Source organism: Rhamphochromis sp. 'chilingali' (assembly GCF_963969265.1).
Source record: "Rhamphochromis sp. 'chilingali' genome assembly, chromosome: 15".
NCBI lineage: Eukaryota > Metazoa > Chordata > Actinopteri > Cichliformes > Cichlidae > Rhamphochromis > Rhamphochromis sp. 'chilingali'.
This window is the reverse complement of record NC_137942.1, coordinates 5,006,017-5,027,201: the sequence shown is the minus strand read 5'-3', so window position 1 is coordinate 5,027,201 and position 21,185 is coordinate 5,006,017. Positions and strand designations below refer to the sequence as shown.

The 21,185-nt window shown below is 41.1% G+C and overlaps 2 protein-coding genes across 3 annotated transcripts in view; one reads left to right on the top strand and one right to left on the bottom strand.

Moving 5' to 3' along the window:
• Positions 1–6,560, top strand: part of ppfia3 (PTPRF interacting protein alpha 3) — a 35,560-nt gene extending 29,000 nt beyond the window's left edge. The window contains exons 27-31 of the mRNA XM_080906119.1: positions 411–586; positions 1,955–2,023; positions 2,136–2,298; positions 3,426–3,487; positions 3,735–6,560. Of these exons, the coding sequence (XP_080762245.1) occupies positions 411–586; positions 1,955–2,023; positions 2,136–2,298; positions 3,426–3,478 (461 nt within the window). The 3' untranslated portion in view covers positions 3,479–3,487; positions 3,735–6,560. The remainder of the gene's footprint in view (positions 1–410; positions 587–1,954; positions 2,024–2,135; positions 2,299–3,425; positions 3,488–3,734) is intronic.
• Positions 6,561–8,807: 2,247 nt separating this feature from the next.
• On the bottom strand, positions 8,808–17,724 carry ntf4 (neurotrophin 4). Of its 2 annotated transcripts, XM_080905315.1 has the most exons (3): positions 17,496–17,724; positions 17,261–17,335; positions 8,809–11,779 (listed from the first exon to the last, which is right to left on the bottom strand). In XM_080905315.1, exon 3 carries the CDS (start codon positions 11,758–11,760, stop codon positions 10,303–10,305), a length of 1,458 nt encoding a protein of 485 aa, XP_080761441.1. In that variant the 5' UTR covers positions 11,761–11,779; positions 17,261–17,335; positions 17,496–17,724; the 3' UTR covers positions 8,809–10,302. The 2 variants fall into 2 exon arrangements, with proteins under 2 accessions (XP_080761442.1, XP_080761441.1); XM_080905316.1 differs by lacking the exon at positions 17,261–17,335 and having other exon boundaries at positions 8,808–11,779.
• Positions 17,725–21,185: the final 3,461 nt, after the last annotated feature.

Genomic DNA, 21,185 nt, shown 5'->3' with positions numbered 1-21,185 from the left:
ACACGTTCGGTCATTAAACAAACCCAAATCTCTCGCACTCCCACTGCTGCGCCTTGAAAAACACATGTTGTGCATTTACAGTCAGTTCATCTTGGCTTCTCCCCAGAGGAATCATGCAGATGAGGAAATTAGCGAATCTGGGTTTGTCTGATGATAGGCCTGACCTGTGTTGTCCATGTGCAGAAAATAAATCAGTTAGTCAAATGTTTCATTATTTCCTCTGATCGCTGACCCTTACAGAAGACGGTTAATAAATCTGAGCAGCCCTGCATGTGTTTATGTATCCAAATTAAACTAAAGGAGGTGACTTCAGTTTTAATAAAGATTTAAAAATAGTGTGCAGACAGCTTTCTGTTTGCAGATGAATGCCTCTCCTCCCTTCCTTTCACCTCCTCCCTTTCTCTTCCTAGATGTGATGGTATGGTCCAATGAGCGTGTGATGTGCTGGGTGCAGAGCATCGGTCTGAAGGAGTACGCCGACAACCTCCGGGAGAGCGGCGTCCACGGGGCTCTGCTGGCTTTAGACGACACATTTGACTACACTGACCTGGCCCTGCTGCTGCAGATCCCCAATCAGAACACACAGGTAGTGAATTCATTGTCGATGCACATCAAGAGAAATGTCTTTGCATCAAAGTCTGTTCCTACGTCCAAGACAATTTATCAGATATTTTGCACTTTAAGATCCCTATAAACTTTTTTAGATTTTGATAATTTGCCATTTTTAGACAGAACAAGTTTAGCCAGTTCTGTGGTATTTACCCTAACCCTAATCTGAGTTATACAACAGGCAGCACAGTGGCAGAATTGTTAACACTGTTGCATCACAGAAGGAAGATTCTGGGTCCAGCTGGGACTGTGTGGAATTTGTATATTCGCTCTGTGCCTGTGTGCTTTCCTTTCAGGTGTTTCAGGCTCTTCCTCCAGTCTAAAGGCATGTAATTTAGGCTAATTAGCCAAAAAGTTGGCCACTGTTAGAAATGGTTCACCGTATCTCTATGATGGGCAGGCGACCTGTCCAGTGCGTACCCCACCTCTCACCCTATGACACCCAGTGTAGGCTCCAGGCCTGCTGTGACCCTGAAGTGTTTGTGATAATGGATGAATTTCTATTTATATGGCAACAAATTCCTAAAAACCAAGCAAAAATGCCTTTCCCCAGCTGTAATAGTGGGAACTACTGCAAAGGCAGTTTTGAGTACTTTGACTGGTGTTTATCTTTCTATCTGGAAGTCAGTGGACAGACGTAGTCAACACAATGATGTCACACATCTCCAAGATACAGTCCCAAAACATTTACAAGTTTGGAGTTGAGATCAAAATGAAAAAAAAAAGCTCAAGTTTGGGTGTGGTACGACCCATGTGGACCGAGTGTTCATTGAAAAAGTAGTGTTGACTGCTGAAGATGAGCCTGAATGCCAGCATGTTTATATATGTGTGTGAGTTGTGTCATCGCAAAACACAAGCCAAAGTACTCTAAACTGCGATTGTACGAGTCTGTAGGGCCACATTTTGCCATGATGACACACATTCAAAGCAATCCCAGTTATGCTATCGTACCTGTAGCAAAGGTTTTGGGTGTAGCTGTATCCAAAATTCCTCTTGCTATTGCAGAAATGTATGCAAAAAGGGCGTATGTAATTAGGTGCACCATTGCACACTTAGTTAAACATATATAAGAAAATTAGTAATATAATAACTGTCTTTAAAAAGATCTTCTCAGCCTCTCCGTCTCAAATAGAATTACGTCTGTTATGTCTAAAAATGTCTAAAATGACACGTCAGGAGTTAAGTGCAGAGGTTGTTCCTGTTGCACTGAAAATCGAATGAGAATCCACAGTATTGTTATAAAATAGGTATCATGTTCAAAGAATTAATGTATGCCAGCATAGCAGAGCAGCCCTGATCTGAAAATGCATCAATCTCCAAGCTCTCCATCACCTCTATCCTGCAGGCCAGACAGCTCCTGGAGCAAGAGTACAACTCCCTCATCTCCATGGGAACTGAGAGACGGCCCGATGAGGTGAGCATGCTAATATGTCTTTAAAAAAAGAAAACAAAATACCCATGAAGAATACAAAGGTTGTTTGCATGAGGATCCATCTTAAGGCTCACGACATGTGTCTCGCTGACAGGATGGGACTAAGACATTCACCCGCTCTCCCTCCTGGAGGAAGATGTTTAGGGAGAAAGACCTGCGGGGCGTGACCTCTGACTCTGCCGAGACCCTGCCTGCTAACTTCCGTGCCTCAGCCATCTCTACACCCTCCGTTACCCTGAGGAAGGTTCAGAGTGAAGGTGAGTATGACCCCGTGACCTCTGAAACATTTGCTCTCACCTCCGGATTCGTTCAGCTCTTTTCAGCCCTCGAGTCGCGTCACCATTTAGAGGACGAAACACTTAATGTTCTCATTTCCTGGCAGCCAATTACTGCAGTTTAGTCAAAGCTCCTGGAATCTCAGCGATTCACACAAGGTGATTTCTATTTGGAGGTTTATAGGAAGACGACAGGGAGACCAATCTCACTCCAGACTCAAATGTTTTACTCAAAATGCAATTTTCTTTTCAAAAACCTCACCAAACAGCTGGTAAATATGAAGATAAAAGTCAAAACAAAGCAGTGAGTGAAACAAACCACAGTTTAAAATAAGTATTATAAACATCAGTTAAAGGTTTACCGTAACCACTTCCAGGCAGTTGTTTACAAACCCAATTAGTAAGCATTATTAATTATCCATCATTGTTAACGATGTTAAACCAAAGCTCAATTTACTTTTATTAATGATGGTTATTATAAAGCACCAGATTCTTGCATTTGTAATCTCAGGGAACCACACATAGCAAGGTCATATCCTTACATTTAAACCTAATAAGTCCTCCTTGAGGTCTGGAGACCCTTCTTAAAACTTCCTTTTAACAGGAAGAAACATGAAGGGAGGGTGTCTGCCTTAAAAGGTCAGTGTGAGGGAAGAGCAGAGTGAGGACCTTATGAAGAGCATTTGAAAAACTGGGGCAAAACTTTGGTTGTAGTGGGGTAACAGTGCAAGGTCGGCCCAGGTGAAACGGTACCGTAGACCTCTTAATAAATGAGCCGTGTGTTTACATTTGTAATTCTTGGAAATGAGCCTTGAGCTGAAAGATTTTTCTGCAGCCAGAATACACCGGATGTTATATAAGATGCTGCTAATGCACAGGCGGCAGTTGGTTGTTTTCATGCTACTCTGCTATTAATTTGCCAGTGGAATTTTGTGTTGCCTTCAGTGGAGGAACTGGCAATAACAAGGAGCAGACGCTTCAAAGTACAGAGGAAGACTATTTTGCCTCATTCCTCCTCTTAATAGGAATGCCTCTGGAAGGTCAGTGCTGTTTAAAAGACTTTACAGTTATAATAATAACCCCCCTCTGTGTCTCGGTTTCCAACACAGCCAGCTCTGGTGCCCGGGGTGAATCTGCCTCAGTGAGGACGTACTCCTGTTGAGTGGCTGAGGTGAGAACCCTCCGACTTATTAATTAAACAGTCTGGTTTCATTCGTTTCATGACACAAACATTTCCTCTAAGCTTCAGAGATAGCTTGCACATGTGTCCAAACTCTCCCTTTTTTTTGAAGTATTTGTTTGTTGCAGTTTGGGAATTTTAAAGTGCTTGGTTTGGTTGGTTGGTGGGGCTTTGAGCTGAGTTGAATTGAGGCCACAGAAGCAGTGACGTGGCAGTAATGTTGTTTCTCTCCCCCCAGGGCGCTGACAGGATTGTGACTAGAGGACCCTCTCGCTCATCCACGGAGAAAGAAGCAATGAATATAACCATTTAACTTTAAATAAATCTTTCAGTCTGACCATTCTGCAATAACAGAAGAAAAGAAATAAGGGGGAAATCAAGAATGTATGAATGTATTTGCGAAGACTGCGAAGGTTGAAACGGATACGCTGTTTTCTCCCTCTGTCTCTCACTACCTTCTCAACTCTTCCTCTCTCAGTGCGAAGGATGCGAAAAGGACAACACCGGTGTCGGTTAGAGTCGGTGCCGTTGCGCTGTGTAGGTCTCTCCTTTCTTCATTCCTGTCCACGTAAAGTTAGCAGAGTTGGCAATATCAGGGCTCATTTTCCTACCTACAGAAAAAAATAACACTTGCTGCCATTTATTGTCTTACAGTTTGAAAACAAGTAAATGTGTCGCCTTACAACTTCTGCTCAACAACAGGTGTTTTATAACGAGGGCCGGTACAGAAAGTAACCTCACCGTAAAGTCTGGAGAGGACCGAGAGGGTGTTAAAACTGAGTGACGACTTGGAGGGGAAATGGCTAGGTGGACATAAACGTGTCATAAACTACACCGGTGTTCTCCTTTGTACTAAAGGGCTGGCTGGTGTCTAGTGTCAGCCATTGTGGCTCTTTGTTGGCTTCTATGGTCCTGTCAGGGGTTGGTTGCGGTGGTGTAGTAAAATCCGTCTGAATTCAGACCACCATTTAGCTCCGACCACATCAGAGGGACCCTCCTCACGGCTTGTCTATTGGGGCCTTGAAAGCCGATAAGCTGAGTAATCTCTTTTGAAGGGAGTCCATTATAGAGATCAAAGGCACAGAGTTGCATGGGACAGTGTGTAGCAAGGCCATAGAAGCATTGTGTTCATGATCTCATGATGTCAATGGCAGGAAGTCAATTAAGTTACCGCTGGTACCACTTTCTAAAAAAGATGTTAATAGGTTTTTATAAGTTTTGGCTTTATTGATGTTAAAAGGACACTCCAGTGATATTTGTTTTTTACTTTCAGTGGGGTTCCACTCAGACTGTGGAAACAGTTCCGCAACAGCATTGTGGTTTTGGTAGGAACCTTTTTAAAGTTTGGAAAAGAAGTGATACAATCTCTGCTTCAGTATGAGATTTACTTATTTTTAATATAATCTATAAGTGTGGAACAAAAGAAAGGAGCAAATGCAATCTGGGCACTTATCGGTCGGTCTGCTAATTTAGCATTTTGGGGCAACAGCAAGTTTTTATGTAGCCTACAGATATCTGGGCCAAGACTGTTTATCTGCATGCAGGCAAACCTGCTCAAATGTGATTAACAATGTAACTCTGAATGCAAATGGAAACCAGAAAGCTTCTTGTAGCAAAAATCTGGTCTCTACTTACTTACATACAGACATCCACTTATAGAGACTGGTGTAGAATCATTTTATACCTCGACCTACAGTAGAGCCTCTGCTAGTGACAGCGTGTCAGAATATATAACAAACATTAGGGCCTCGTCTCAACAGAGCTGTAATGTTCGATAGCTACACGTACCTCTGATTGGTGGATGTAGACTGGGCAAATAAAATAGTTTCTACGTAGCACTCGATCTTTGTTGAGTTTTATCAATTTCAGCTATATTCAAGAGAAGCCACACATATCGACAGGCAATATCTCCAAAACTGAGCAACTCACACCCAAACATTCTGGACGGTGGAAAGCTTGATTTTTAGGTGAACGGTTCCTCTAACCAAATATAATCTTTCTAGTGACTGTAAGACTGAATTAAAAAGGAAAGGAGGGTTATTCTAGAGGCGAATATGCACCGGAAAAATCTATTTTTCAGGAACTTGCACCAAAAAGTTCACCTTTCACTTAATAATTCAGTATCTCATTAGTGTCCTGTACATTGTTATAAATATTAATGTTTTACATGGAAATAATGCCATTTATTAAAACCTCTAAGCCATTTCGAAACTATGTCTATCTAGAAAGTGGTACCTAAGTTTAGAGTATAAAGCCAGACTCCAACGCGAAATCCTCAGTCAGCGTCCACGGTGTCTTTACGAGGTTTGTGACTTGTAATCATCAGCTCAGGGTCTTGGGTAATCCTGATGATGGCAGAGGCAACAGAGAGACAAAACAGCAACTCAAAGGGAGAAAAGAAGAAGAAGAAAAAGAAGGATGGACAGAAGCCGGTCATTTTATTGCACACAGAAGCCATAACCGAAATTTAGAGCGCTTTCTGGGGGCGTGGGGGTGAGATCAGAGAGAGGCCGGATGAGGTCGGGGCGAGCCCGTGGAAGCCCAGGAAACAAAACCTTTAGCCTCTGTGTTTACGATGCATGTCAAACAAATGACAATGACCTAAAAACATTTTTTTGGTAGTGAAGATGATATGAGGTGTCGTTAAAAAATATATATCTGTATGATAAACCTACAGGGGTGGGAGCCTGGGGATCAATTTGTAAAATGTGTGTATTTTTTTCAGTTGTATTTTTTATTTTTTACAATAACTATTTATTTTCTTTAGGTATGTATTGGATAAATGTATGTACATGTTCTGTTCCTTCTTGACTTCATTTGAACTAGTTTTAAAAGTAAATATGAAACATTGAAAATGGTCATTCAAATACGCTACTGTATGTGTACATTTTGAGAACAAATTGTGCAATGATTTAACAGATTTCCATGATTAAAGTGATAGTAATACAAATTGAAAAAAAAAATCATCTGGAAAATAAAGAAAAATAATGATGATGATGATGATGATGAAAATGGTGATGTAAAAGAAAAAAATAAATAAAGCGATCCAGGTGGATCTGCTGATCATCGCAAAGTTTTCCTGATTTTCTTTTATTCAGTGACTTCTATAGATAAAAATTTAAGATTTAAGAAGTTGTTTTGCTTCTTCTTTCAGAGTACAAGGAAAAGACATATTTAGTTTGTTTCACTTCACTTTGTAAATATCTTTTGCATACTTTGCAAACACCCAAGTACTAATAAGTAGTAGTAGTAGAAAATTTGCCAAACAAACTAGCAAAATAATTTAAACTAGCTGGACTTAACTGGGAGGTTTCAAAATGATTTTTTTTTTTTTACCAACAAATGCAGTAAAACCTGAAGAATTTAAAGCTGGGCTACATTTAAAGTATGTTCTCTCATTTTTTGCTTGTACTCTCCACTTTAATTGCACGTACATCCACCAAACTTTTCACCGGTTTGCTGGTCGATAAAGTTTTTTAAGTTTTTTTTTTTTTTTTCAAATATTCTTCAAAGTCTGATTGAAAACTTTTAGTCCTTAAAATGTGATCAAATGAACTTTTTCTGACTGTCAACAGCATTTTCTGGTGTACACCCAGTGGATACTTTGTTAGGTATACTGCTCAATAACACATATATCTGCTAGCAACTCCATGCATTCAGTTATGTGGACATGGTCAAGACAACTAGCTGAATTAAAAGTGTTCTCTCACCCCTATTCACTCAATATATATTCATACACCATGCATTTAATTATGGGTTATTATTCATCTCTGGTTTTCTTCCACAGCATGTCTTTTGTCTCCCTCCCCTCCCTGAGCTTGGTTCTCCTGGAGGATTTTTCCTGTTAAATGGAAGTTTTTCCTTCCCATTGTCGCCAAAGTACTTCCTCTTAGGTGTCGTCTGATTGTTGAGGTTTTTCTGTCACATTGCAGGGTCTTTATCTTACAGCTTTTAGGCAACTGTTGTTGTGGTTTGGTGCTATATGAATAAAAGTGAATGGAATTGAAATGGGGAGTATCAGAATGGGGAAGAAGGGTGACTCTACTAGTTTGAGTATTTCAGAAACTGCTGATCTACTTGGATTTTCCAAGAGAGAAGATTTTTAAGGGAGTGGGAGTTCTCTGTGTGAAAACACCTTGTTGGAGTCAGAGGTCAGAGAACAATTGCAAGACTGCTTTGAGCTGATAGGAAGACAACAGTAAATCAAATAACCACTCATTACAATGAAGGTATGCAGAGAGGCATTTCTGAACGCCCAACACGTCAAACAGATGACCTAGAGCAGCAGAAGACCACACAGGGTGCCACTCTGTCAGCGCAGAATAGTAAACAGGCTCACCAAAACTGGACATCAGAGGACCAGAAAAACATTTGCAGGATCAGAATTTGGAGGCAACACTGTGAAAGAATGGATATATCCTACCTTGCATCACTGGTTCAGGCTGGAGGTTGGGCTCTAATGTTATGGGGGATATTTTCTTGGCAAGCTTTAGTCCACTAAGTACCAACTGAATGCCATTTAAACAGCACAGTCTGAGTATTATTACTGACCATGTCCATCCCTTTTGACCACAGCGTGCTCATGTTCTGATGGCTGTTTCCAGCAGGAAAAAGCACCACGTCACAAAACTCAAATCATCATCTCAAACTGGCCACTTAAACATGATAAGCTCACTGTACTCAGATGGCTTCCACAGCCTCCACATCTCTTCCAATAGAGCCCATTTGACATGTGATAGAAGAAGAGCAAGTGTGTGAGGCAATCAACACAGACCGAAATCTTTGATGAATGTTTCCAGCATCTTGTTGAATCTATGCCACATGGAGTTCAGGTAATCCTGAAGTCAAGCCGGGATCCAACCCAGTACTACCTAATAAAGTGAGTGATGAGTGTACAACTGGCGTTATCTGATGTTCAAATTTATTCTAGAAAAAAATGCAAATTCAGGCATATTTCTATAGAAAATACCTCACCTGCATTATAACCATAAAATAGCAACAAAAAAAGGCTCCACCTCAATGTACGTAACTTTTTGGTGATATCACTTTCTTTCAATTTTAACAATCGCTGCTGTTTCCAAAAGAAACATTTTACAACACATATCTCTAAAAGGCGTGCTCTCACTCTGAGCCAGGAATCTACCTGAGTAGCACTTACATCCACCCAACATCACAGCTTTATATCTGTTTATATCTTAAAGGGCTTTTTAATAGAGCAGTTCATTAATGTGTCACTCAGAGCTTGATTTATAGAACGTCATTTGTTATAAAACAAAAACAAAAACGTGGTGAGGCTGACATTTTCCTGGCTGTTTACTGCATTATCTGAATGATGTAGTGATAAATAGATTTTTTTTAAACCCTCTCTAAAGACCTTTAACTGCAATGTGACAAGAAAATTAAACTTTATCCAGTATTTGGACTTCCATGAAAGCATGGATTATACAATTTGTGGATAGAAAATACATGTTTATTGTCTTTAAATAGTGTCAGTAAGTTTATTTGATTGGTTTGTGTTTTGTTGTTAGTGCGGACCCAAAAAGTAAATCCACTAATGTTTTTCGACACATTCGTCACCTTCATGGGGCATAAAAATGGACATTTTCTTGTCATATCTTCACAAATACATATGCAAATAAAATCAGAAAAAATGGGAGACACAGTTTAGATGTTCTCAGGAAACATAAACGTTATCCAGGTGTAGATATCCTAGTGTGTGTAGGGATTTGTGCATGTTGTGCACCTCAACCTTGGAGGTATGTAGTCTTCGCTTGCTCTTTTTCCTGAAGCAATTATTTTTAATCAACTACATGTATCTGGATTTATAGACAACTGAACACAGAATAGCCACAATTTTTGCTTGTAATGGATGATTTTTAAAATGAGGACTTTACAACTTTTAAGCATGTTTGGCACGTTTCCTCTTACCAGCAGATTTCAGCAGCAAAAAATACAATAAAAAGCTAGTAGTGAAAGCTGTACTTTGTATGTACATTAGTTAAGTTCAGAGCATACTGAGTACAAAGTTCCTTTATTACCATGTTTGGCAGGACAACTGAACAAACGCAAAGATGGTAAATCAGCTTGTTTAAGTGTCACATAATTTACAAACCACATGCTTTTACAATCATGAGCCACATGTGAGGCCCACATGCACAGATACATCCTGCCACAAAAAATCCTCTGCCTGGCTGAAATCACGCTAGCATGTGCCCGCGCTGCAGTCTTAGTTAAACCATAACTGTAACGTTTCATGGTAAAATATACGGTGAGAGTTTGGAGCAGTAAAATGGAACCTCAGTAGGGGGCGCTCCTTCCTCTTACAACCCGAGCGGACCAGAGGCTGGAATTATCATCAGACACTGGAGAGACCTACAAGCCCGTGAAGGCTTCTTCTATAAATACACACAAATATACATAGCTTCATACATAAAGGTATACTGGTGTCATATTGTACACTTATATATATATATAGGAATATATTAATATCAAAGACATACACATGCTTACATACTAATCAAAAATAACTTAGATTATGAAAGATAAATCATACAAAAACAGTACTTCTTAAAGTAAAATTTCTATAGGACAATTTTCCCTAAGATCTAGTGTTGAGGTCTTCTTGTTTTTTTAAATGCAAAAGTCACATAAAGTTGTAGTGGAAGGAAAAGAGATATCTGAAAAGGTCTGGATTTAAGAAGAGATAGCTTCCCTCATGTTCTAGGAAAGACCACGAGGAAGAGAAAGTGCACACAGAAGGATGTCAGAGCTGCTCTGCTCTGTGTCACTTCACTTTGTGCTGTCTCTTAAGCCCTCCCCCTTCTTGTCAAAACCTCCCTCCCCGTTGCCGAATTTGCTCTGGACAGCAGCACACAGACGCAGGACGAGTTGATTCGAATCCACCTCCATGCGATTCTGTTTCTATTATCTTTGGTGAGTGCTCGCACGTACGACTGCTTGACTCTACACTCACTGTTCCACTGTTTTTTATCCACTCCCAAGCAGCTGCCCCCAGCCACACCTATCCCTCGAGGTTTGAGAGATTTCGCTGATGCAACAGCACCCTTTGACTGGATCCGGTTGTTGGGATGGTGGCAGTTAGTTTCATAGAAGTACTGTTGTAGAGGTCCTCTCTGAGTCTGGATTTCCTGTAAGACACTGACATTCTCTCCTTTGAAGTCAGTGGCTTCTGTCTTGTTAACCCACACACTTATTGCCTCGCACACCGACTGTTCCCTTGACCTAATACCCTCCTTTGATCTGTCAGTCAAATGTGAGCGTTTATCCCTTTTAACAGGATGGACACCCTCGCGGGTTAATCTAGCAGAGTCTGCCCAAGACAAAGTCGTACTCCTGTCGAGTGCGCGGTCGCCGTGACCCTCGATGCGCTCGTCCATGGCCTCCTGCTCCTCCCAATCCCTGTCCTCCTCCAGCATGCCAGTCTCTAACATGAGCAAAAGAGGTGGGTCCTCCGGAGGTGATGGAGAGGATGAGAACAGGACCCGAGGATGAGCATCGAGAAACAACTCGTCTCCCTTTAAGATGTTATCCAGCCCTCCCAGACCCAGACCATCCTCCATTGTCAGACTTTCTTTAGGAAAACCTCTTCCAGTTCCCACGGTCCTCTGGCTCGCTGTCCCGATTTTTTGTGTATCTCTGAACTGATCTGAAGTTGTAGTCAGTTTTGGTCCTGTTTGACCCTTATGTGTTGTAGCAGGACTCACATGGTTTTCCAATGCAGAAACCTGCAATGGCCTATCAGTAGCGTCCTGAAGATTGTCTTTCTTGGAAAAGTCCACAAAGCCTGCGTATTCATACCTGCTGGTGCTGCCAGGTTTGTAATCCTTGGGAACAGAACTATCCTGGGAAACATCCTCGGCCCTGAGTGTAGCTCGTTCTGTGGGAACATCTAAGCTGCTTCTGTCATTGCTGCCTGAGTTGCTGTTTGATTGGTGGGTTCCTCGACTCTCCACCTTGAATGTCTCTTCGTGTATAGGTTTTACATAATCCTTACGGCTCTGGAGGTTTTGTCTGTTGCTGTGTTGACTGAGCGCAGCAGTCATGTTGTAGTCCATCTGCGAGGCACTTCCATTGAAGCTGTAGTCCGCGGGGGCAGCTGCGAGGCGAGCGGCTGGGTCATGCCGGTGCTCTCTGCGTTTGTCGAAGCCAGGCTCGGCGGTCGCAGTAGCAATCTTGGACACGGGGTTGTGAGGGAAGGGCAGGGCCGAGGCAATCACCATGGCAACCAGGGGAAGCCAGTGCATCACTCCCAAGACGTATCAGCTGGTGGTTAAAATAGAGCAGACACAAGAGGAGAGAGAGCCAACGTTACTTTATACAATGCAAATTGTGGCTTATACAGTTAAACCAAGCACCACAATTAAAGTGTAAATTGAGAGGTTTTACTGGTGGCCTACAGCTTTATGAGACTGGTGCTTTAACTGCTGAGGTATGGCTCTAAAATCTTGGCAGAACTCGTGGAAAAATAGGTACAGCGAGGTCGATCTTTGTTTCTGCAAGAGGAGTTCAGCTATGAATGGTGCACACTTTGAAGAGCTCACCTCCGACAGACTGGCACATATGTGTGTCAGAAACTTTACAGCCAAAGCTTTTAAAGGCATGATTTGTTTCTCTTCTGCTGTTGCTACTTTTCTTCAGAATTCAAGAATCTGGGACTTTCTTCTACATGTTGTAACTTACAATATACCTTCTTGTCAAAACACACACACATAATAAGAAAGCATACCAATACGGCTGAGATAAACCGCAAGTATTCTACCTGTTTACACCTGGGCTGTGAGTGAACTGGTGATGGAAATTTAATGACGGATACAGTACTGCATTCAGCTGCACTAGCCTGGAAGAGTTTCAATTATAGAGTGATCGCTATTGTAAACGTCCTGCCTGCCATAACCTGTATTATCTAAACTTTGTGCAGCTTGTAGTTACAAAAGGCTTTAGTGCTGCTTTTTGTGTGGCAAAAATAAGAAGCTGAAATTCTTCTGTATAACTCCTTTAGGTCATATACACAATATTATGTTATAAAAAGTACATACTAAGCATTTCATAAAACGCATAGTTAACTGTTGACTAGTTAGTTCACTATTATTGTTTTTGCCCATTTTACCTGGTCACAGAATCTTAGAAGAGCTCAATATTATTACAATATGACACCCACAATAACAATTCAGGGATTTCTATGCACAGAGAGATTTTTGGAGAATAAGTGGCACTTATAAGGTTAATAGGTTTGATATATGTAGACCAATAAAACGAATCATAATACAATACTTGCTGCATTACATGACTATTATTTAGGCTAGGGTACCATGTTGGTGTAACTGAACTGTGGTGTCAGTGGGAGTAGCATTGTATCAACACTATCCAATTTGTTAGCTCTGTCATTTCCTTCTCCCCTTGTCTGTAACACACACACACACACATTACAGACGCGTAAATATCCTGTTATGACAGGCCTGATCCCTTCATTACGCTGATAAATTTCCAATTCACTCATGACCTGAATCATATTTAGACATTACAGTTTTCACAATTATGCTGTGGGACCTGAGATACAGTTAAACACCAGTTAAACTCCTGGTTTCAATAGTTTGTCTGACCACTAATTTGAAGGCAAAAATCTTTATTGCCAACCTACCAGATGTGCACAGTTTACAGCTTTTTTTTTCATCTAAAAAATTATGAGCAAATTTCCTGAAAATCAAAACTAACTGTTAGTGTAAATATAGTCAACCAGACCGCACACTCCCTCGTGTAAGCCAAATGTAAACAATTCCTGACACGCAAAGGACGTTTAGGGTGAATTGCTTTGTCAACTCTGACATTATGTGAATGAAATAAAAAGTGAGATGACTCACATGTGACTCAATGTGAGGTTGCCCTCTGACTAACAGTAAAAATATTCCAGCCACCAATCTATACCGCAGGTCCAGCGAGACGGTATTCAAGCAGTACTCACGAGCCTACACGGGGGAGGTAAGTGAGGATTTAGTTATTTGTTTAAAAGCAGGGAAAAGGTCAATTGGAAAGAGTAAAAAATGGAATGATGGGAATGTCAGTGATGTAACGTTGCTGGCGAGGCTCCTTCGTGGCAAAGGATGCAGACTTCTAAAAAACCACAGCAACATAAAATACGTGTCAAAAACTGAATGTTATGACTTCGTTTGTTTGCTGATATTATAATTGTTTGTTTTAACAGGTGTGTAAGAGCGACTGGGTGGGGGGATCATCGGTGGCTATCAGTGAGTGTGTGAATGAGTGGTGACAAAACTAAATCCTTCCTGTGACAGGACCTGTAACTCAATAGAACCACACCCGGGACACAATGCTGCCAGCGAGACGCAGCAAGGTTTGGTTGAGACATCATTCATGCTGTCACCCAAGGTGCTGCCGCTCAAAGTGCCTGCTGACGCCAAATCACACCTCAGCGTGTAGAGCTACATGTTTGCTTAGTTTACTGATCAGTGTACCAGGCCTGCCAAATGTTTTGTGTGATGGAAACCAATTAAAGTGATAAATCTGACCGTTAACACGAAGGGGAAGTACAGGATCAAATATCCCGGACAGCTGTGGAATATGTGATCAGTTGGAGTTACAGGTTTCCTAAAGGCCTTTGTGGAGCACTCAGACATCACACCGAGGGCAGGCAGGCTGACCGTCTAAGTGGTTTCTTTGTAAAACAGCAGCAGCAGGAGCTGCACTTCATCACCATGCTCCATTTGCCACAATGACATGCATCATTTGCTCTCCCTGCAAGGCTAGACACAAAGTTCTTCCACCGTCTGGACCAAACTCAAGCCCTCGCAACCTACACCCCCTCTCCACAAATGAGTATGCACAAATACCCCAGGCCGTCTAATTCAAAAACCTCACCTAGTAAGTAAAACCCTACTCGAGGCTGCACTCTTATGTTAATCCTAATCACCGTAGCCTGAGAGCCTTCAAAATGAGCAGCACAGGAAGAATACCACAGGATATACAGCCTAAACAAACAGATGGAACCACCTCATCGAGCAAAAATCCATGAATAAACAGACTAAACTTTGAGGACACTAACGGAGAGACCTCCAAGAACTCCATTTCTTAGCACTGATTAATATAAGTCCTTGATAGCTCACATGCTGGCTTTCTTTTCTCTGCAATCACATTGGCTGTGCATTTATTTAAGCTTCAGAAAAGCAGTCAAAACAAGGCGGAAGATACAACTTGTTCCCAACCTCTGCAATACAACATTCCCAGCAGATATGAGCATACGTCAGGGAGCATTTTTACGTGACAGGTTGAAACTGTCCTATTTCACTTTGTTTTTAACCACTCTTAAAATGCAATGTTTCCCCTCGCTCTGACAGTTCAGCATTTTACTTTATATCTCTTTCTATGTATTTATTTTTTTAACTCATTTTTATCAGATTAATGTGCTGCTTTTTCTGGTTCTTACATTAAACAGCGCTTTTAGCTGAACACAGATTCGGTCTTTTTTATGGACACTTTTAAATACACATAATTGACATTTATTATTTTGTAAAGACATTTAAGAAGCTGATAAAGTTTTTATAATTCACTTGAAAAATTACAATACAGTAGACACTAACTTCCTGTTAATGGATGATAACTTGTCATACATTTTTCTGTATTATCAAGCCACTTTAAGTTAGCGTGAAACACATGCATCAATCCACATTCTTCACATGCCGTCACTCAAAACTCTTGCTCAACATTAACAATAGAAAAACTTTAAACACAGAATATAAACATAAGTGTTTTTCTGAGTAGATCTGACACCTGGAAAATTGTTCAGACTCCTGCCAGTGTTAAAGGGAAGAAGGAATCAGGGGGAATTATGGTACAGTGTGCCTCTGGCTCTCTCTTGAGACCCACCCCAGGAAACACATGCCATAAAGCAGATCCACACCTGGCAATGGCTACTGTGCTATTTAGTCTGTTTACAAGTTCCACATGTGTGGCTAATGTCAGGCACATCCATCTGACAGCGGGAAAATGCATTCAGTGTTAGGACTGCATTCTCTCCTAAACTAATCCTGCCTCTCTGAAGTTCTGTAACTCCCCCTCGATGGGGGTGGAAGATCTCAGAGGGAAGCTTCCCCCTGAAAACAGTTTACACGTCAGATTGCATCTTTCACCACATTTTAATCACAGGTTGGGTCTGACTAAACGGTCTCAAAAGCATCTATTAGAAACACTGACAGCAGGAGTGGCTGTGACACTATGTGAGATGGAAAAAACATGCAGGTAAATGTTTGTCCTCCCTCTGCTTCGTCCCCTCTTTCGAGGTTAAAAATAAAAGCCTTTATATCCATTTACAGTGCCTTGCGGTCCCGCTGTGCAAACAGCCCATTAATTCCAGCTCTGTGATTGTTTCGTACCATGCTCACCCTGCAGGATTGAGCCCCCTCCTCTCTAACCTTGGCTCTGTCAGTGACACCTCTCTCAAATGACTTGTAGATCTCTCTGGTTCACACTGGGAAACACTTCTAATGAGGTGCAAGCAAGCCATGCGTCTTCTTCTGTTTAAAAGCGTAAAAAAAACCTTAAAAACTGTAATGAAATAATTTATATTACACTCAAACTTGCACTTTCACCTGCAAAAACCACCCACGAAGCCTATTCAGCCCCTTATCTGTTGACAGCGCGGAGTTAAGAGATCAGCTGCAGGTATGTTAAAATGGCAACTTGTGTGATCTACCAGCAGGTTTGTGTTGTGACTCGGTAGCATTCACCTCACCTGAGTGACTGCCAAGGAAAACAACATGTGAAAAACCCTACAAGTGTCGGGCTGCCAAGGAAAACACGTAGAGCGTCTTGATCTTCTCAATCAAGTGAGAAATGCTGAGCTTTAAAAAAGAAAGTATGAATCAAATAAAAAAATTAAATTATAATGATCAATTCGTGCCTGTTTATACATGAATGTAATTAAAAAGAGAGCTCGGGAAAATAAATAAATATACAATTATTAAACTTATAGTAGCCTGACTTATATAACTTTCTGGTTGTTATCCTCAAAGTGATAGGACCTCACCAGTGCCTTTGAACCAGGGCACTGATAAGCTTCCATCTTCTAATCTAACTTAGCAAGTCTACTTACTCAAGTACGTTACTAAATAAGTATTAATAGAAACTTTCTGATTTTACTCCACTATAATTTGTATGCAAAATAATGTGCTTTATAATAATTTTAAAGCTTACATTTTTTTGTTATATATTGCAAAATATAATCATATTAATAAATATTAATTATTATAGCTATATAGATTCAGTTATGATGCATGATCTAGTATAATGTATTGTATAATGCATATATTTTGATTCTGCATAATTCTGCACGTTCTTTTACTGTAAGTACTTTCAGCATATGTTGAACCTACAAGTTTTTTTTACTAATATTTAAGCAGGGTTATGACTTTTTAACTTGTTTCTTCACTTTGCAAAAATGTTATTCACATTCACACTTGTCTACTACATCTGTATGAGGGCACTTGAGCTTGGAAATCCGTGTTTTCTGCACCAGTTTTCTACTTTGTATTTATTTCTCATTAAACATTATAATATAATATGTTTTCCACTGCCTTGGTCCCCACTATGCCACTCAATTTACAAAATCATGGAACCGCCCCTGTATCTGTAACTGACTGATTGCATAAATAAATGAAGAAACGTGTCTGTATTTCGATTGAGCTGCGCTGCAGAATATTTAAACATTATTTTGAGTGTACGTATGTGGCATACCGTTTAGGTGAGATCCGGACCCCGCGTCCTTCCAGCTGACACCACATTGATTATAGTCCTGTCGCTGTTGCTCAACTGGTTTAAAAAAGAAACCCCAAATCACTTTTACACGCTAACCACAAACGCTATTCACAAACATGTCTTTCTCCTTTTTTAATAGTCCGTGACATCGCACGAGTGCACCAAAAATCCAATGAGGGGAGAGAAAAAAAAGGAAAGGAAAGTAGTTACACACCAGAAAACTCTCCTGTCCCGGGAGCGCTTCCACTCAAGAGAAATACTGTATGCAATAAACCCACAAAACTATTACAAATGTTGACCCGCCTGAAAATGTGGATATTCCATAACTTGTTACTGCTCCAAGGAGCCCCAGAGAAAAATTATGTCAGTTCAAATAAGTGAGCGACGAAGTGGAGCGCTGAAGAAGCTACCCAAACGTTTTAAGAACTCCGAACTCCGCCTGAAACGCGTTCAACAAAGCTAGCATTAACTACAATCAAAACTTCCGGTTAACATTTTCAAAATAAAACATGAATTGAGGAATTTGAATTTCCATCGAACGTGACGGAAAGGCAAGGCTTTTATTTTAAAGAAGCACGCAGTCTCTTCAGAATGGCCCTGTTATTGGCTTACTGCTAGCTCGACTCAGTTGAGATTAGTTTCTTGGTGGAAGCGCAAAGACTGGGCGAACTCCCCCCCCCCCCCCCCCCCAGGATCCTTTAGTAGAATATGGATAAGAGTTCTGGGGCATTCAGCGACTAACATCTGTCAGAGCAGATGTATGAAACAACCGCTCCTAAACAGACACCTAAAAGAGAAAACAATAATTAGCCCCAAAACAAAGTCACATATCTTTGCTAGCTTGGAATTAACATGGCCATGAGATGATCTTAACCGTCACCCCTCCTGTTTTTGATCCCCGCCTCACACTTCACAGGAAAACAGCCAGTAATGCCAGTAATACGGGCACAGATCCAAGTTCGGTGAGTTCATTATGGGGCATCAACTGTAAATTATTACAACCAGCCGTAGCTGCACGGTTGTCGTTTGCAAGTGTGTGAGGCTGCAACATAACCCCGTTTGGCACAATCAAACCTGAAGATGTAACTCTGTGTTTTAATGCCAAATCCAAGTCTGCTTTCAGATTGCTTCCTCTATGCTTGTGCCAGATTTTTAGGCATGTTTGCAAGACACGTAGAGATGTGAGTGCTTACAGGTTAATTTCGATGTTGGCATGCACATCAAATCCTAGGAAAGAGTAAATAGGCCTAAATTACAACAGGAAGATACTGTATACTCTGACAAGATGATTAAGAAAATACTGTGCACTGAGGCTATAATTCATCATGTTCATGTTTAGATTGTTGGGCCTCCTTATCTGAGGACTTTAGGTGGTGATTAGTATGGGGACCCTTGAATTACTCTGGCAAACTAGCCTTGTGTCTAGGAAGGCCATGGCTTCTGTCTGAAAGGTTTAAGGCACCGAAGTGACTTAAACTTGGCTTCAATTTTTCATGGGAAACTTATGAGGTGCAAAAAGGTTATCTATTTTTTTGCAGTCACGTGACCTCTAACCAGATTTTGGAGGTGTGACGTTGTATGGGGAAGGTCTCCGTGGACGTGGAACCCACTAGGCAAAAATGTGTACTCCCCAACCAGTTTGCGCAGTTGCATTTGCAATAAGGTTTTCACCAACTGAGGGTTGCAGGGTGCTGCACTGAAAACCTCCTTGTTGTTGCTAGCAAATTGATGCAGCTTTGAAGCAGTACATCATCCATTTCCATTTTTTTTTTCAAGTTTTACTGCCATTCAGCTAATAGTTAGCGAGTGTTTGCAGAGAAGATGGTGCGTTCCATGCAAACTTCCTCCCTTCAGAGGAGCAATTGAATTTGACTCCACACGTGATCCACCTTTTGGATCCCAACATCTTCAACTGGTTCTCATTTTGAAGTGCAAACTTCGGGCGATTGAGACAATCTGCTAGTGACCAAAGCACTTACATTGAGGTTTCTGGTGTAATCCACTTCACCTAGTGATGTTCAGAAGCCCTATATATTTTTCGCTTACCAATAGTGGTTGTATCACATCCAAGCAATGTGTGCATGATGTCATATGTTCCAAATTCCTGATAGTCTTCAGGGCTCCATCATTAGTTCCAGGTAATACTAAAGCTGTTTTTGTGAATTATAGTCATTATTAGAAGGGGTGATAATCCATCATATTGTCATTAGCTAATGACCTGTCAATCACAAATGATCAGCCAATGAGCATGCAGTGTACTACTACTACTTTTACAGTCAGTCCATCACTTGCTTTTCAAGTCTTGTTTCAAAACACCAGCATGGGGACTGCTAAATCACTCAGTTTGAGCCTTCATAACAAGAATTCAGTGACGATTGCATGACATCACAATCAAGGCATCGCACTTTTTTACACTTTTTTTCTTAGGTTGAAGTGATTTATGGAGCTGCCTTCCAGCTGCACAACATAGAGACTAAAACCATTAATGCACACATAGTGGACAAGTCCATGTGCCACAACCCATTAAAAACATTGCTGCATTTCCTGCATGTGCTTCACTTCTTCAGGACATCAAATAAATTGATCAGTTTTGTGTAACTGCTTGCACCTTGTCTATATTTCTTGTTTGTTTTCCCTCCTCTTATTACCATGCACGAAAGGAGAAATAATTCTCATTTAAATTTCATCAGCTTATCTTCACCAGCCTTATCTTTGTGAAGGTTGCATCAAAACCCCCCAAAATCTTTCAAATTCTTTTCCCTCAATTTATCCCCACTTGTTTGCACAAATGAAAAAGAACATGCAGCTAATCTCCATTTATTTGATAAGAAATGTTACACTGGCTGAAAACAAGTTTTTTGCAGGATGTTCTTCTGTATGGTTGCAGGTTTTCAACAGTGATACCTTTATTACTAACCGTAAAGTGCATTTGAAAGATACTTGCTTAGAAATAGTGAAAATATTTATTGACGCTACAGGCAAAGTAGCAGGTGTCTGTTTTTTGGAGCGATGTAATTTATATTTCAATGTGACGTAGTTTTGGCATACTCTGTATTGCATATTTCTCATTAAGTGTGTTATTATGTGTTATTTGATCCAGATCTAGTTCATGTTTTCACATGGTTTTGACTTCCATTCAGTCGTGCAGATATTTGCTGCTTTGATCTTCGCTAATGCTGCAATGCAGGTAGTTTGGATGTACTGTTAAAGCTGGAAAGATGAAAATAAGAGTTGTTGACTGGCCACTCTGTCCGCTCACAGGTCTTCGGGGGGAAAGTCAGCCAAGGCCTGTAGGAGTCACAATGGAGGTCTATAGAGGACGCACAGGCTGACAGACAGTTCAGTGGGTCCTCGGCGCAGATAAGTCACCCCTATACAGACCAGACGAGGGTTCATTGCTATTGACCTGCGAGAACAGCGCGTCCACTGAGCCTCCCCACCTTGAATGGCCTTGTTGAAAAGGAGAGCCATAAATTGGCGGATGAGCAGTGAGAGGAATGGGGGGGGGGGGTCTACTCTGCCTCCCCTCTTCATCCCACCTCCCACTCTCTCTTGCTCTCTCACATGCTATCTCTTTCTTTCCTTTACCAAGTAGTGGTTTCCATCTCACCAAACCCCTTTTCCCCTGAATGTTTAAAAAGATGAAAGGATAAGGAAAAGAATGGAGACAAAAGAGCGCAGGCTTGTGTTACAACCCTGCCCCTGAGAGACTGCTCATGAAAGAGTTCGGGGATGGGAGAGATAGGGACCTGGAGAGGAGACACAGAAAGAGAAGGGGGGATCGTGAAAAGAGGGTTTTCAGGCCGCTAAAACGGGTCACTCTTGTATAGAGAGGCAGACTAAAGTGCAGTCTTCACTCTGAGTCGGAGACATTTAACACAGGACCATCAGATGGAAGGCGGCG